This window comes from Alternaria metachromatica (genome assembly GCF_023757995.1).
Source record: "Alternaria metachromatica strain BMP 0045 chromosome Unknown scaffold_6, whole genome shotgun sequence".
In the NCBI taxonomy this organism is placed as follows: domain Eukaryota; kingdom Fungi; phylum Ascomycota; class Dothideomycetes; order Pleosporales; family Pleosporaceae; genus Alternaria; species Alternaria metachromatica.
The window spans coordinates 1,152,622-1,165,685 of NW_026055497.1; the positions used below are offsets into that span (position 1 = coordinate 1,152,622).

Consider the following 13,064-nt stretch of genomic DNA (forward strand, 5'->3'; position numbering starts at 1 on the left):
GGCATGCCGAACGCCTACATGCTAGCGCCACTGGTACTAACTACCGCGTGTACTATTCTGATGTCTCCAAGCCCTTCTCTCGATCTAGCTAAGACTCAATGTATCTCTTCTTCACCTATCGCTCTTCATGATGCGTGCCTTTGCGCGAGCCATCTCGCGCCGCCAGTACAGTGCTCACCGGCAGTTATTTAACCCAAGACACCACAGGAAGTTCGCCTCCGTCAATGGGCCAAATGTCAAAGGTCTCACAGTCATTGATCACCACTATGAGTAATCGACATTCAATCTATGGGGAGGCACGTAGCTAACTTCAGTCCAGTGCAATCGTGGTGGGAGCCGGGGGCGCTGGCCTTCGAGCTGCCGTAGGACTCACGGAAGCCGGACTCAAGACCGCATGCGTATCGAAGCTCTTCCCTACCCGTTCACACACCGTCGCTGCGCAAGGTGGAATCAACGCCGCCCTCGGGAACATGACTGAGGACGACTGGCGTTGGCACATGTATGGTAAGCAAGTGGGCTATCCATGATAGCTTGTGCTAACATGCGAGTAGATACCATCAAGGGGTCAGATTGGCTCGGCGACCAAGACGCGATACACTACATGACGCGCGAGGCCGTCCCAGCAGTCGTCGAACTCGAGAACTACGGCATGCCATTCAGCCGGACGAACGAAGGCACCATCTACCAACGAGCATTGGGCGGGCAATCGCTCAAATACGGGAAAGGCGGGCAGGCCTACAGAACGGCATGTGCAGCAGATCGTACCGGGCATGCAATGCTTCATACGCTATACGGACAGAGTCTCAAGGAAGGAGTGCAGTTCTTCATCGAGTGGTTTGCGCTCGACTTGATGATGAGCGAGGGCAAGTGCGTGGGCATAACAGCGCTGAATATGGAAGATGGCACAACTCACAGAATCTTTGCCCGGAACACAGTGCTGGCTACTGGCGGATACGGAAGAGCATACTTCAGTGCAACGAGTGCGCATACAAGTACTGGCGATGGGAGCGCAATGGTCTCAAGAGCAGGACTGCCGCTCCAGGACATGGAATTTGTGCAGTTCCACCCTTCTGGCATCTATGGCGCAGGCGTATGTCCACGGAAGCAACTACTACAAAGCCTCTCGACTGACGAGTACACTAGGTCTTGATCACCGAAGGCGCTCGCGGCGAAGGCGGCTATCTTCTCAACAGCGAAGGCGAGCGGTTCATGGAGCGCTATGCCCCTACTGCGAAAGACCTGGCATCGCGCGACGTTGTCTCTCGCTCTATGAATCTCGAGATCCTCGAAGGCCGCGGCTGTGGACCGAACAAGGACCATATACATCTCCAACTCTCGCATCTACCAAAGGACGTTATCATGGAACGCCTGCCTGGAATCGCTGAAACAGCAGGAATCTTCGCTGGCATCGATATCACGAGAGAACCAATACCGGTGTTGCCGACAGTACATTACTGCATGGGTGGCATACCTACAAATTATCATGGACAGGTGCTGGATGTAGACGCGAAGAGTGGAAAAGAAGCTGTTGTAGATGGCCTCTACGCAGCAGGCGAGGCTGCATGCGTCAGTGTTCATGGTGCGAATCGATTGGGCGCAAATTCATTGCTCGACATTGTAGTGTTTGTGAGTACTTGAATCCCTCTAGTAATCTTGCTGTACATGCTGACCATGTTCAGGGCCGCGCAACAGCACTGCACATCTCTGCGAATCACTCCCCATCTGCGCCTCATACTCCAGCTCCCGAAAACATCGGCCTTGACTCCATCGGCGAGATAAACACATTCTTAGATGCCAACGGAAGCACACCGACCGCCGCTCTACGAAACGACATGCAAGGCACCATGCAATCCACTACCGCGGTCTTTCGTACCCATGACTCGCTATCCAAAGGCAACACAAGACTCGGCGATATCGAGAACAAATACACGACAGACTTGCGCGTCACCGATCGGTCCATGATATGGAACTCCGATCTTATCGAGACACTCGAATTGCGCAACCTTCTTACGAACGCCTCGCAGACGAGTAAGGCGGCGTTGACAAGGACAGAGAGTAGAGGCGCGCATGCGAGAGATGACTTCAAGGAAAGAGATGATGAAGAATGGATGAAGCATAGTCTGACGTGGCAGGGCAATGTTGGTCAGGAAGTCACGTTTGGTACAAGGGCGGTACAGATGGCGACGTTAGATGAGAAGGAAGCGGCGAGTGTGCCGCCTATGAAGCGCTCGTATTGAGGCCTGAAAAAATATTTAGGTCAGTTTGAAGCCTCCGCTTCACCTTTGGCCGCCTTCCTGGCGATCATGTACAACTCAAACGTTGACATGGACCTATTAACTCACCTTATTAGCATATTCATCTATTCTGAATTACTACTGCAACGTCAAGATGGGTTCGATTTGTACTTATCGTCTCCCTTGTTTCATAGGTTGCGCAATACGAAGAGATATCGGTCCATGCAATGATGAGTAGGAAACACATGTCATTCCAGCTATTAACGCCGCTCGCCGTCGAAGATAACGTAGGCATTTTGTAAACTATACCGAAACCCTTCGCATAACCCTTCATCTCATCATACACTGTTGTCCATCCATCAAGCTCCAGATGCAAGCATTATATCTACCTAATCATCCCAGCAAACCTTCAGAGCTGCACATCAAGTTAGCATACGTTTTGCAACAGTTTGATTAACAAATCAAGAGGGCCGGACGACTTACCACAAGGGAACGGAAAGTACATATCCTGATTCTCCGTCAAGTAAGCATGGTACGAGTACTTCTCCTCGCCCGGACCCATCTTCTTCTCCACCTTGTGGATCTTGCCCTGCGGACCAAGCGCTGGGCGAAGGTTCTTGAGTCGAGCGACTTCCCTGAGCATAGTCGTCAGCGCCATGCGCGTCATCGGTAGTCCGAGACACTGGTGTGGACCGTATCCGAGGTGGATGTAGGAATCCAGGGAGCGTGTAATGTCGACTTCATCTGGGTTGGGGAAGACGTCTGGGTCGTGCGATGCCACGCGGAGGTTCACAAAGACAGCATCGCCTGGTTTCAGATCCGTGGTCTTTCCGTTTTCAGTGATGCAGGTAGGTTTGGCGACGGCGCGGATGACACCGGTTTCGCCGTTCAGACGGCCTCCTTCCATGGTGTAGTGCATCAGCTTTTCGAACGCTTCTTCGCTGTCGTCTTCAGCAAGCTTCTGGATCTCGGGCCAGTGTTTCTTGCCGTTGCCAAGGATGTAGTATTCGATCGTTTGAGCAAAGAGTTGGCCTTGGTTAGACACCATACCTCCTGCTGTACCGAGGATATGACCCCAAGTCAGGGTTTCTGGCGACATGCCGCTCTCTAGCAGTCGTTTGATCATATGCACGCCATAGAACTTCATGGTAGTTTCCTGAGGCCAGATCGTCGCCATGATACTGGACAAGATTCCAGAGTTTGCAATGGCCTGCACGTTCTTCTCAACGATGTTTCCAAGCAGTTGTGTTGCCTTCCTTGCTTTGACGTGCAAGGGGAAAGACGAAGCAGGATCCGCATCGAAGAAGATGAGCGCAAACACCGACGACATGATGAGGTAAAGTTCAGCCTCTGTAAAAATACCGTGGGGTTGTGCGGCCGTCTTGAGCGGCAACATGAACAGCTCAGAGCAGAAGTGAACGTGGGCAAGATTGCCGATGGAGCGTATGATGTCAACTTGGTTGAAATCGGCAATCTTTACGCTCTTCTCTTTCAACAGCTGCCTGGTCTTGAGCGTATAGTAGTCACGTACTTCCATGTCCCACGACGAGACGTAAAGGGCCTTGCTGACCATTTCCCTTGACGCGGCATTCTTGGGTCCGTCGCCAGCAAGCATGAAGTCGGCGGATGCGGGACCCATGATGTATTCCATGGCTCTGCCCCAAACGACTTTGAAGGTAGCTTGGTCTTTCATGATATCAGTGGCGAGTTTATACTCCTTGACGAAGTGTGGGTGTGCTGTTGCCACTGGTTTGCTGAAGTCGTACAAGTTGTCCTTCTTCAAATCGGTGAGAGCCACCTTCATCGCGGAGGGGACCGTTAGAGGGTAATGTGCGTACACGCTGTTGTACTTGAAGTGCTGTGGGAAAGCGCGCAGGAAGAGCTTGTAGAAGACGCATCCATTGTCAACACCAAGATCGCTATCAGCAAGCTGGTAGCCCCAATTAGTCAATGTGCGCGGGTTGTAGTCGTGAGTGTAGAATCGGTCGCCGCGCACCAATGCTACCGCGTCTGAGAGAACAGCACGAGAGACGGTGTACCCTGGGCAGAGACCGGAACCTGGAGCCATGGGTTGCTTCGCATCCTCGACAACGATGCCAGGGTAGATTTCAACCTTGTCAGGATGGTCGTAGAGGTGCTTGAGTTGTTCTTGCACGTACTTGTCGGATGTAATGTCTTCAAAAGTATTGTGCGGCTCGAGCTTGAAGTATTTCCTGAACTCGTTGAGCGAGCCCAAGTTCCAGCTACGCGCTTGCTCGATACCAAGAACCTCGATAGCACGGAAAACAGCGGGAACTCTGTTTGGCCCGAAAGAGTTGGCACAGTCTTCAATGCTTGATGTCAAGATGTCAACAAGGCCTTGGTCAGGTAGCGTGCCGGACTCGCTTCGCTCCAGATTAGCGAACTTGCGTTTCGATGGATCCGGATCGGTCTTGCTGTAGACTTTGTTCAGGGTACCAAGGAACTCGCCTTTGCTGATAGACTTGGGATCACGACCTTCGCCAAACATCCCGTCCCACATCTCCTGCGTCCATTTCTCGTCGCGATCGGATACTGTAGAGTGCCATCGGTAAACGAGGTTGAACTCAGCTGAGACCTGGTTGCCAACGCCCATGGGTAGGTTCGCTACCTCAGCGCGGGGATTCAGCTGCCAGTTACTATCTGTGCGGTTGAGATCCAGAATGGTGCGGACGTAGTCGATCAGAATGATGTTGACGTAAAGGCCGCAAGTGATGAGACGACCAGTCTGGAAGAGATCATTGTCGTACTTCTTCCATGCTGCATCGTACTTGTCCTTTGCCTTCTTGTCGGCCTCAGCATCGCCAGTAGGTTGGGGCGCTTCATTTGCAGGCTTCTTGAAGCGCCCTTGTTCATTGATCGCGGCCAGGTTCTCGACAGTGTAGTTGTGAAAACGGTTGAACATGATCAGCATGGCGCCTACACCAGGGGGGAAGAACAACAGTCGCGCTTCCGAGAAGCAGTCAGGCTTGATCCTTCCATCGCGTCCGGTCCTCATCATGTCTTGCTCGGCCTGGTTACTTCCATACAAGGGCGATAGATCAAGGTACGAAGATGTCATGGAAACGGCGAAGTCCTCGTGGCTCGTCCGGAAGCAGTCGTGGATGATGATAGATGCCAGATAGAACAGCATGCTCGAGATCCTGTTAGGATGCAGTTCGGCATGCTTCCTGGTCATGATGCTGTCGAATACGACACCCGGATCTGGGCGCGCAGGGGTCTGCATCTGAGATGGTTTGACTGTTCTAGCATACGGTGTCCCTGCTGCGCCCACTTGGGGGTTGACAAGACTGTTGTTGGAGCCATCTGCGGATCGATACTGGAACTTCTCTCCGAGGTAAGACTGCGGTGGGTGTTGCAAGTCGTTCCACAGCTGCTCTAGGAAATTGCCTGTAACTGCTTCCCTAGTTTTGGATCCGTCGGGCAGCTTGGCGGCGGTCCGGATAAGACCCTCCATCAGGTAAGTCTTGTCATCAGTATAGCCACCAAGCATTTTCTCCTTCTGGATTTCCAATAGACTTTGGATGTTGTCGACACCAAGGTGAGACATATCTCGAAGACTGCCCTCAATCTTCTTGTACAAGCTAGCCTTCTCTTCTGGGGCAATCTTGGAGCCATCGCCTGTCTGGTCGGGAACCGGGGCTGCTGCAGCGCCTAGTAAAGCTGCTGCTGCTTTGAAAGAATTGCCGATCTTGTTTCTGAGTGTGCTGATCTCAGATGGGTCAGCCGGTTTTGGTGGCTCCGCGCCTGTGCGGGTATCGACGTGGGCGTCCCACGCCGCTTTCGCATCTGCTGTTATTGCAGCCATATCTTTGGGTGCGCTGGAAGGTCGTGTTAGTGTCATTCTCTCGGCTAGATCTGATCTTGCGACTGGGTTGAGAAGGGACAGTTTTCTTGGCGGGCAATCTGGAAGCCGCATCTTGCTCGAAGATTTGGAAATGGTAGGTGCATCCAACAGGAAAAACAGGAGTTACAGAAGGAGATAGGAGTGACATTAGAAGGGGCAAATAAGAGATACCGTCGGGCTTACATTCAGTCGAACACCGTTCAGCGAGTAGTTCCTTTGTTAGGTACGCAACACAGAGTATCTCGTGAGGTCGCTTGTGTACTCTTACCGCCTCTGCAATCGACGTCACGATGTCCAACAATCTCGCCCGTTACTCGAAGTAGCAAGAACGAGATGTGACAGGCAAGAACGTGACGACCAGCCTTGCAGATGCAAGTAGTTCAAGCCGAAGAACGCGCAGCCAGCCAAAGAAAAAGCAACCGAGGGGTATATGTGCGCAACACCAGATCAAACGCTAACAGAACGATCGAAATGGTTCAGCACAAGAGGACAATGGGAGTGAGGCTATTGTTCGTCCCACAATGGCTCCTGCCTCAGTCCTCTTATACACGCGTCCTCACACGACCAGATGCGTAACTGCGGCTGAAGCTAGCAGTCCCTCTAGTTCTCACCGGGGATCGTCAAATCAAAAAGCGCCACCCAGCCCAGCCCGTCACAGCTGAAGAAAGGTCCTCTTCTCCCACCTGGGCATCGTAAGCCGCGGCCCGGCGTGCCCAAACACGGTAAATGGCCAATGGAGAGTTGTTGATTAGCCAGTTCGGCAGGTCGAGGTAGTGCTGCGGCTAAGGCTAGGGCTGATCACGAACGGGCTTGCCGGCTGGGTTGTTTGGCTGACCGCTGGTAGGCAGAAATGAGGGCCCGCATCATCTCAGCCTCGATCTGCCTTTTTGCAGGCAGTTTCTTGCAGGCAGCGAGATGTTGAGCGTGATTTGCAGGTCGGTCGAGCCTCACTTGCTTATGAGTGTCGGTGAGCGTGCTTTTGGGAAATACGTGGGTGGGGAGATGACAGGTGGGTGGCATACTCTTCCCGCGCTTATGCAGGGTTAGTTCGGCGTTCATCGGGGCGATATGGGAGTGGCCGCCGGTCGGGCAGATCCAACAAGCCATCACGACAAAAAAGCAAAACATTGGGTTGTGGTGTGGATGATGGTTGTACCCGGAAATCAGAATCGAGCACATACTCAATGTCACAAGCCTTGTCAATATATTGAGGTGCACAAATGAGTCAAGGACAGACGTAAACTCATCACGCAGCTACATCGAGATCTGTCACCAAAGGTCCTTCAGCAAACAAGTGACGGACGTCTTTAGTGTGATTCAGCTGGCCAGAGGCATCGGCGCACTAGCTACGGGTACCTGCGGTGTCACCGTTTTGAGTGTGTGTGACGGCCTACGTCTTGTAGTTCTACAAGTCCGCCTCGCCGCAGCCTTAGCGGCTTCTGTTGTTACTCATATATTGTTCCTTGTCTTCAATTGGTTCTCTTCTCGCATTCCCCATGTGCGCAAAGCCTGCCCCCCTAGCACCACGCACCTGTCAAGTGCAGCCTCCTCAATGAACCGGTACCCATCGCCCGATGCGTCATTCTACCAGATGCCGGGCAAAATGGCGTACCTCTTGCGCTTATATTTGTCGCCAAACTCCTTGCGATACCTCTTCTCTTTCTTCCAGGCCCAAACACCCATCTGTCCGACAGCCACGATGATGAAAATGACGGTGCTCAAGCTCCAGTTGACGAGGGCCACGCCGATCCAAGCCATTGCCTCGAACATGTAGTTGGGGCATGTGACTAGATCAAAGCCGAGTCCCCTAGGGATGCCGCGCTCAGTGCTGCCTGGACGGCGCAAGTTCTTAAGCGTCAGATGTGTGCTGTAGTTGCAGACCTCGCCGATTGCGAATAGGGCAACGCCGAGATATGTCAGGAGCGGATTCGAAGGCTTAGCAGCCGGGCTGTTGGGACCATAGCTCCAGTATGCCAAGTTGAAGCCCGAGAGGATCCAGTAGTAGCCGCTGTTCTTGAAGATGTTCATGATGGGCATCGTGGCCGACGAGAAGCGGTGGACGAAGAGGGTCTCGAACTCGCGCTTTGCGAAATGGGTGACGCACATGAGGAAGGTAAGCTTCTGGAGCTGCGAGGGAGGGGCCGAGGTGCCATAGATGAGGGAGCGGCCGAAGTAGATGAGCGGGTGGATGAGGAGGGGTCCGAGGTATTCGACGATGAACACGGTTCGCCAGGAGATCTGGGGACCTTGCACGCTGTCAGCCATCTCATTCGTCATCAGACGATATGTAGTTTACCAAGATCCTTGACATCCACAGCACTCTTGTTCCTCAGGCCTGTGTCGTGAACCGTGACATCGCGCACATTGTTGATCGGCGAGCCATCGCTGCCCTTGGTAACCCTCAACCGGTGAATTGAGAACCTGGAGGCCTTTGCAATTTCTTCAAAGATCTGAGAGGCAGTGGCATCGGACGGGACGGTGATGGTCTCCGGGAGGTTCTTGATCGGGCGACCTATAGAGGGGTTAGCCAACAGCAATCAGAACGCGCTCAGCCAGGCTAGAGCCTTCTCAATGGACAGAGAGAACATACCACGGGGGCGCACGACGAGTGTAAGGGGCGACGCGGACATGGCTGCGTGCTACGTCAATCGCCGTGTTGTGCGTGAACTTTTGGTAAGGTGGACGATATTCCGACCGGCAGCCTCGGCGTACGTACAAGCTAGGCTCAAAGGGGCCAGCTACTTCGTCATTAGGGGAAGCGACCAGACACGGAGTATGTGAGCACCTGCATCAACTTGCGCATCTAGCTGACTTGTATTGACGTGCATCAGAGGCAGACTATAGAGTGTCTGATCTCGTGCATAGTAGAGTAGCATTTCGACGTGGTTCTCTTAACCTCATTCTTTCATCCAAGCTGTACCACTACCTGCCATGCGACTTCAGGGCCCATGCATGCGACCATCTCGCCAATGATGCCCTTGATTGAACGAGGATTCTTCAAATCACTGCCCTCCCAAGAGACAAGATCCTATAAATTATTAGTACCGATTGGCGGTCATCGTATGAACTGCTCGCGTACCTGAGCTTCCGCCATTTGCCCACGAACCCGAATGGGCATAGTAGCCAGGTCAAGTTGCTGCTCGATATCTTCAGCTGTCATGAGCCCTGGTACCTTTAAATCGAACAATGACATGCCGTCGGAAATGGCCTTGCCACCTTCGGCAGCTGTTGGTAGAGGATAGTCGGAGTAGTCATCCTGCTCTGCTGCGGCACTCGTCTCTTCATCACTCTTTTGCTCTTTCCTACGACGCTCTCGAGACATGGAGACATAAGACTTCTTGTCTAGCAGAGCGCGTAACTCACCATCCAGCGGATGCCACTCGTACGTCTCGGGATCTAAAACATGCTGAGTTTTGTAGTCACCCTTGTACTTCATCTTGACGCAGGAGTGGATGTAATATCCCATATAGTAGTACTGGTAACCACCCTCGAGCGCCAATGCTGCTTCTCGTAGCGCACTCAATTTTCCAAACTGCCATTGCTCGAAATCGGAATGATAGAGCATATAGACACCGCTAACGCAATGAGGTAGCAGATCGAGGATGCCCATCGCAATGAGTCGTCCATCGAGCCGGTAGCATTGGTGATATGATCCTAGGAGCTGCTCTTTCCCCTCGACCGTTCTAGACGTCTGCTTCAGCGGCGAGTCACATAAGAAACGCTTGAACCCAGACTGAGAAATCTCATGAGGTTTCTCTTTGTGTACGTTTTGCTGATAGTCCTTGAACAACTCATACTTCTCGGGCGTGAAGGCTGCCGGTTCGAGTGTCACCTCGAAGCGATGTGCGGGTTCAGGCGGGCGCTTGACATTCTGGAGTTCCGTCTTATGAATCTCACGGCTGAGGTCAAACGTGTTCTTGATGCGAGCTTTCTCCCTGGGAGCTGTCAGTCTAGTAGGAGATGCACGGCGTTGTTACATACTCTTTCGATATTGGGTAAAGCCTAGAAGCCTCTTTCACATAAGCCTCGCCTAGCACGTAGTCATTCCAATGGTTGACTGCCTTTCTCTGATCCTTCGAGGGCTTGAAGGAAGCGACGGGTAGACTAACCTCGGGTAAGCCTCTAGGCGGATGTCTCTGCAATGCTGCTTACCGAATTGTGTAGTGCGGACAGCAGTGTCGCAGCACGTCGGGCTTGTAGAAGATGGTACCAGATCTAGAAGCCGGTATCAGCTGCTGTTATGGGCATAGTGCTGCAATGCAAGGTGCTTGCAAACATGCGCCGCGCATGAGTGGGTCGTTACCTTCTCCAGCCGCGGTCCACGAGGATCTGGTAGACCTCAACGGTCAAGCTTTTCGATGAGAAGTAGTAGCTTGCTCCTAATCGGGCAAGGTCAGCCAGTGCTCTCGGCGCTCAGCCTCGTTCCGATTTCCCCCGCTTCACGCCCATACGACAGGGCGGCCATCGCAATGGCAGCATTGACTATGCGCTGTGATGCAATTCATCTCGCGACGCAGGATCTACACTCTGCGACGTCTGCCGACGCGTAGACGATGCTTGGCGGCGACGCATCGCTCGAGGCATGGGTGGGATCGGGCAGAATTGCACGCGACGCGGGGGCAGCACGTGAGGGCAGGTAACCTTAACGGAACATCAAATGCAGGCGGGAAAAGCGCCGGCTGCAACATTGACGCCCATTGTTCGTGTGAGAAGGCTTGACCGCTCTGACAGCGGTCTGCAGGCATGGCGATCCATCCATGACGGAGTAGGCATGACTATGAAAATCCACGTACGAGAATTGGCGGTTCTACTGCCATTCGATGCGTCTTTGCAGTACCCGCACGACTCACTACTGTAGCCTAGAAACGACCGTTAGCAAGTCGTCCATGGCAGGGTCCGGAGATGCCTGTCCGCAGTGCTGGGAGCAGCGAAGACGGGTTGGTGGCCAGCCAGACAGGCACGAGCCGGAACCCAGGGAAATGGTTGGAGCAGACGATACCGAAGGGCGTCACACTGGACTGCATGAGGGCAGCATAAGCGTGGGAGCTGGTGGGGGTAGTGGTCCGAGGCGGAATCGAGCGTCGTCGCGGCGGCGAGCGAGGACAGCCGGAAGGGGAATGAATAATAGCTCCTTGTCGTCGCCCGCCTGCTGGAGATCAGGGCTCGTCGGACTGATGGTGTCGGTCGAGGCGGTCAGGGGGGCTGCGACGATGCTCTGGCGGAGAAGCGCGGTCGGTCGCGGGGTCAGGACACTCACTCAATAGCACGGCGGAGGTGTTGTATCACAGCGTGCAGGGCGCGCACCACGAACTCTGGCCAGCGTCTACACGGGGGCAATTGCGCGTTTTCTAGTGGGCAATTCGTCCCTTAAATGCCTGTACGTCATCCAGCGGCCAGGCAGGCAGGCAGAGAGGCTGCAGGCGGCGCGCTGGTCTCGCGTGCCCCGCCGGCTCTCGCTGCAGCGCCCTGGGTGCGCAGACGGCCAGTGTCTGGCGCGCGCCGGCTCGATCTCTGCCTTGTCTGGCAGGGCGCCGGGGGCTTGATTGCAGTTTTTGTGCAGATATGCGCAGCGGTGCAGAGGGTGGCAGGCACCCCGGACAAAGCTCCTCTTGCAGGCGGGGCTTGGCGACAGGCGTGACGCTTCCGCGAGCCCTTAGTTTCCACGTAAAAAGTCCCTGACCCGAACCACCTACTAAAACATCCATCCACCATGCCGAACTTCTTTGCTGCTCGCAGGCTCCTTCAACATCCTCAGCCCCGTCATCCGCGGGACTGAGCCTTGCTCAGCCCTTTTGCCTACCACATCCGCCCCCTTTACACTTGCTCCCCACCACTGCCCCGTGAAGCCACACGCACACTCGCTGTCGGCTCGGCTTCATTTCAATTCACCGCCTGGCTCGCCTCTGCTCTTCCGACCAAGCCCCTCCTTGACTTCTGTGGCCGTCGCGTCGAGCGAGTCGCATACACGCGGTGCCACTTGATACTGCCCCGTCTCTCGTACAGACACCTCAGCGCCGACATGGCCGCTACCCAGCAGCTGTCGATGCAGTCGCGCACCGGTCGCGTGAACCAACGTAAGTCTGCCCACGAGACCCCACAACGAACCCCAAAAACCTGAACCTGTTCCGCGAATCTCTCCCTACTCACCGCTTTTGACTTTCGGCTGATTGGCGGCAGGCTATGGATCCCAAGGCGAGCGCCTAGTCGCCGGCGTTGTCCCGCTTTCTGCCGACAAGTACTACGTGCTCCTCATCCAGTCCACCAAGCGGAACGGATGGGTGCTCCCCAAGGGCGGCTGGGAGACGGACGAAGCGACTGCCCAAGATGCCGCCAAACGCGAAGCCTGGGAAGAAGCCGGCATAATATGCAAGATCAACTACGACCTCGGCCTCATCCCTGAGAAGCGCAGACCCGACCAGCTCACCTCCCAGGCCCCAAAGGCCTCGTACCATTTCTTCGAAGCGACTGTCGAGAAGCAAGAAGCTCAGTGGCCTGAGCAGCACAAGCGGAATCGGAATTGGTTCAGCTATACCCAAGCGCGACAGGCCTTGGCTGAACGACCCGAGCTGCTCGACGCGCTGGACCGGTGTACCATGCACCGCTCATAGATGGGTGCGGGTGCTTGCAGGTGCGCAAAGTCGCACACGAGCACCCAGAGGAATCCCAGACATGACCTGGGACCTCGCAGGTCTTTGCATCTTATTCTTCTTCTAATACTGCATCAATACGGCATCTCAAAAGCGTCGGGGGAACTATAGACATTGGGCATTGTATTGTCTACTCTACATTTGGCGTTGTGGTCGCTTTTCTAAAGCTAGAATGATGCATTACAGCTCTAGATACCAGAGCTCTGAACCAGTTGGTTCGCAACAATGCAATGCAGCCTTACCAGGCAATCTCCTCTCCATCAGTGCGGTGGTGTTCACAGTCGTCGATTCAAAAGCAATATGGTGTCTCTTGACAAC

At 54.1% G+C, this 13,064-nt stretch overlaps 5 protein-coding genes across 5 annotated transcripts; 2 read left to right on the forward strand and 3 right to left on the reverse strand.

Moving 5' to 3' along the window:
- Positions 1-497: 497 nt before the first annotated feature.
- On the forward strand, positions 498-2,237 carry SDH1_1 (succinate dehydrogenase flavoprotein subunit; the record flags this gene model as incomplete). The annotated part of the gene is made up of 4 exons (XM_049330888.1): positions 498-504; positions 552-1,090; positions 1,144-1,626; positions 1,680-2,237. 4 exons carry the CDS (start codon positions 498-500, stop codon positions 2,235-2,237), a joined length of 1,587 nt encoding a protein of 528 aa, XP_049190305.1.
- A 424-nt stretch (positions 2,238-2,661) lies between these two features.
- On the reverse strand, positions 2,662-6,060 carry J4E83_003957 (uncharacterized protein; the record flags this gene model as incomplete). The annotated part of the gene is made up of 1 exon (XM_049330889.1): positions 2,662-6,060. One exon carries the CDS (start codon positions 6,058-6,060, stop codon positions 2,662-2,664), a length of 3,399 nt encoding a protein of 1,132 aa, XP_049190306.1.
- Positions 6,061-7,683: 1,623 nt separating this feature from the next.
- J4E83_003958 (uncharacterized protein) lies at positions 7,684-8,729 on the reverse strand (the record flags this gene model as incomplete). The annotated part of the gene is made up of 3 exons (XM_049330890.1): positions 7,684-8,345; positions 8,396-8,611; positions 8,690-8,729. 3 exons carry the CDS (start codon positions 8,727-8,729, stop codon positions 7,684-7,686), a joined length of 918 nt encoding a protein of 305 aa, XP_049190307.1.
- Positions 8,730-9,154: 425 nt separating this feature from the next.
- Positions 9,155-10,144, reverse strand: J4E83_003959 (uncharacterized protein; the record flags this gene model as incomplete). The annotated part of the gene is made up of 2 exons (XM_049330891.1): positions 9,155-10,034; positions 10,137-10,144. 2 exons carry the CDS (start codon positions 10,142-10,144, stop codon positions 9,155-9,157), a joined length of 888 nt encoding a protein of 295 aa, XP_049190308.1.
- A 1,974-nt stretch (positions 10,145-12,118) lies between these two features.
- J4E83_003960 (uncharacterized protein) lies at positions 12,119-12,707 on the forward strand (the record flags this gene model as incomplete). The annotated part of the gene is made up of 2 exons (XM_049330892.1): positions 12,119-12,173; positions 12,277-12,707. 2 exons carry the CDS (start codon positions 12,119-12,121, stop codon positions 12,705-12,707), a joined length of 486 nt encoding a protein of 161 aa, XP_049190309.1.
- Positions 12,708-13,064: the final 357 nt, after the last annotated feature.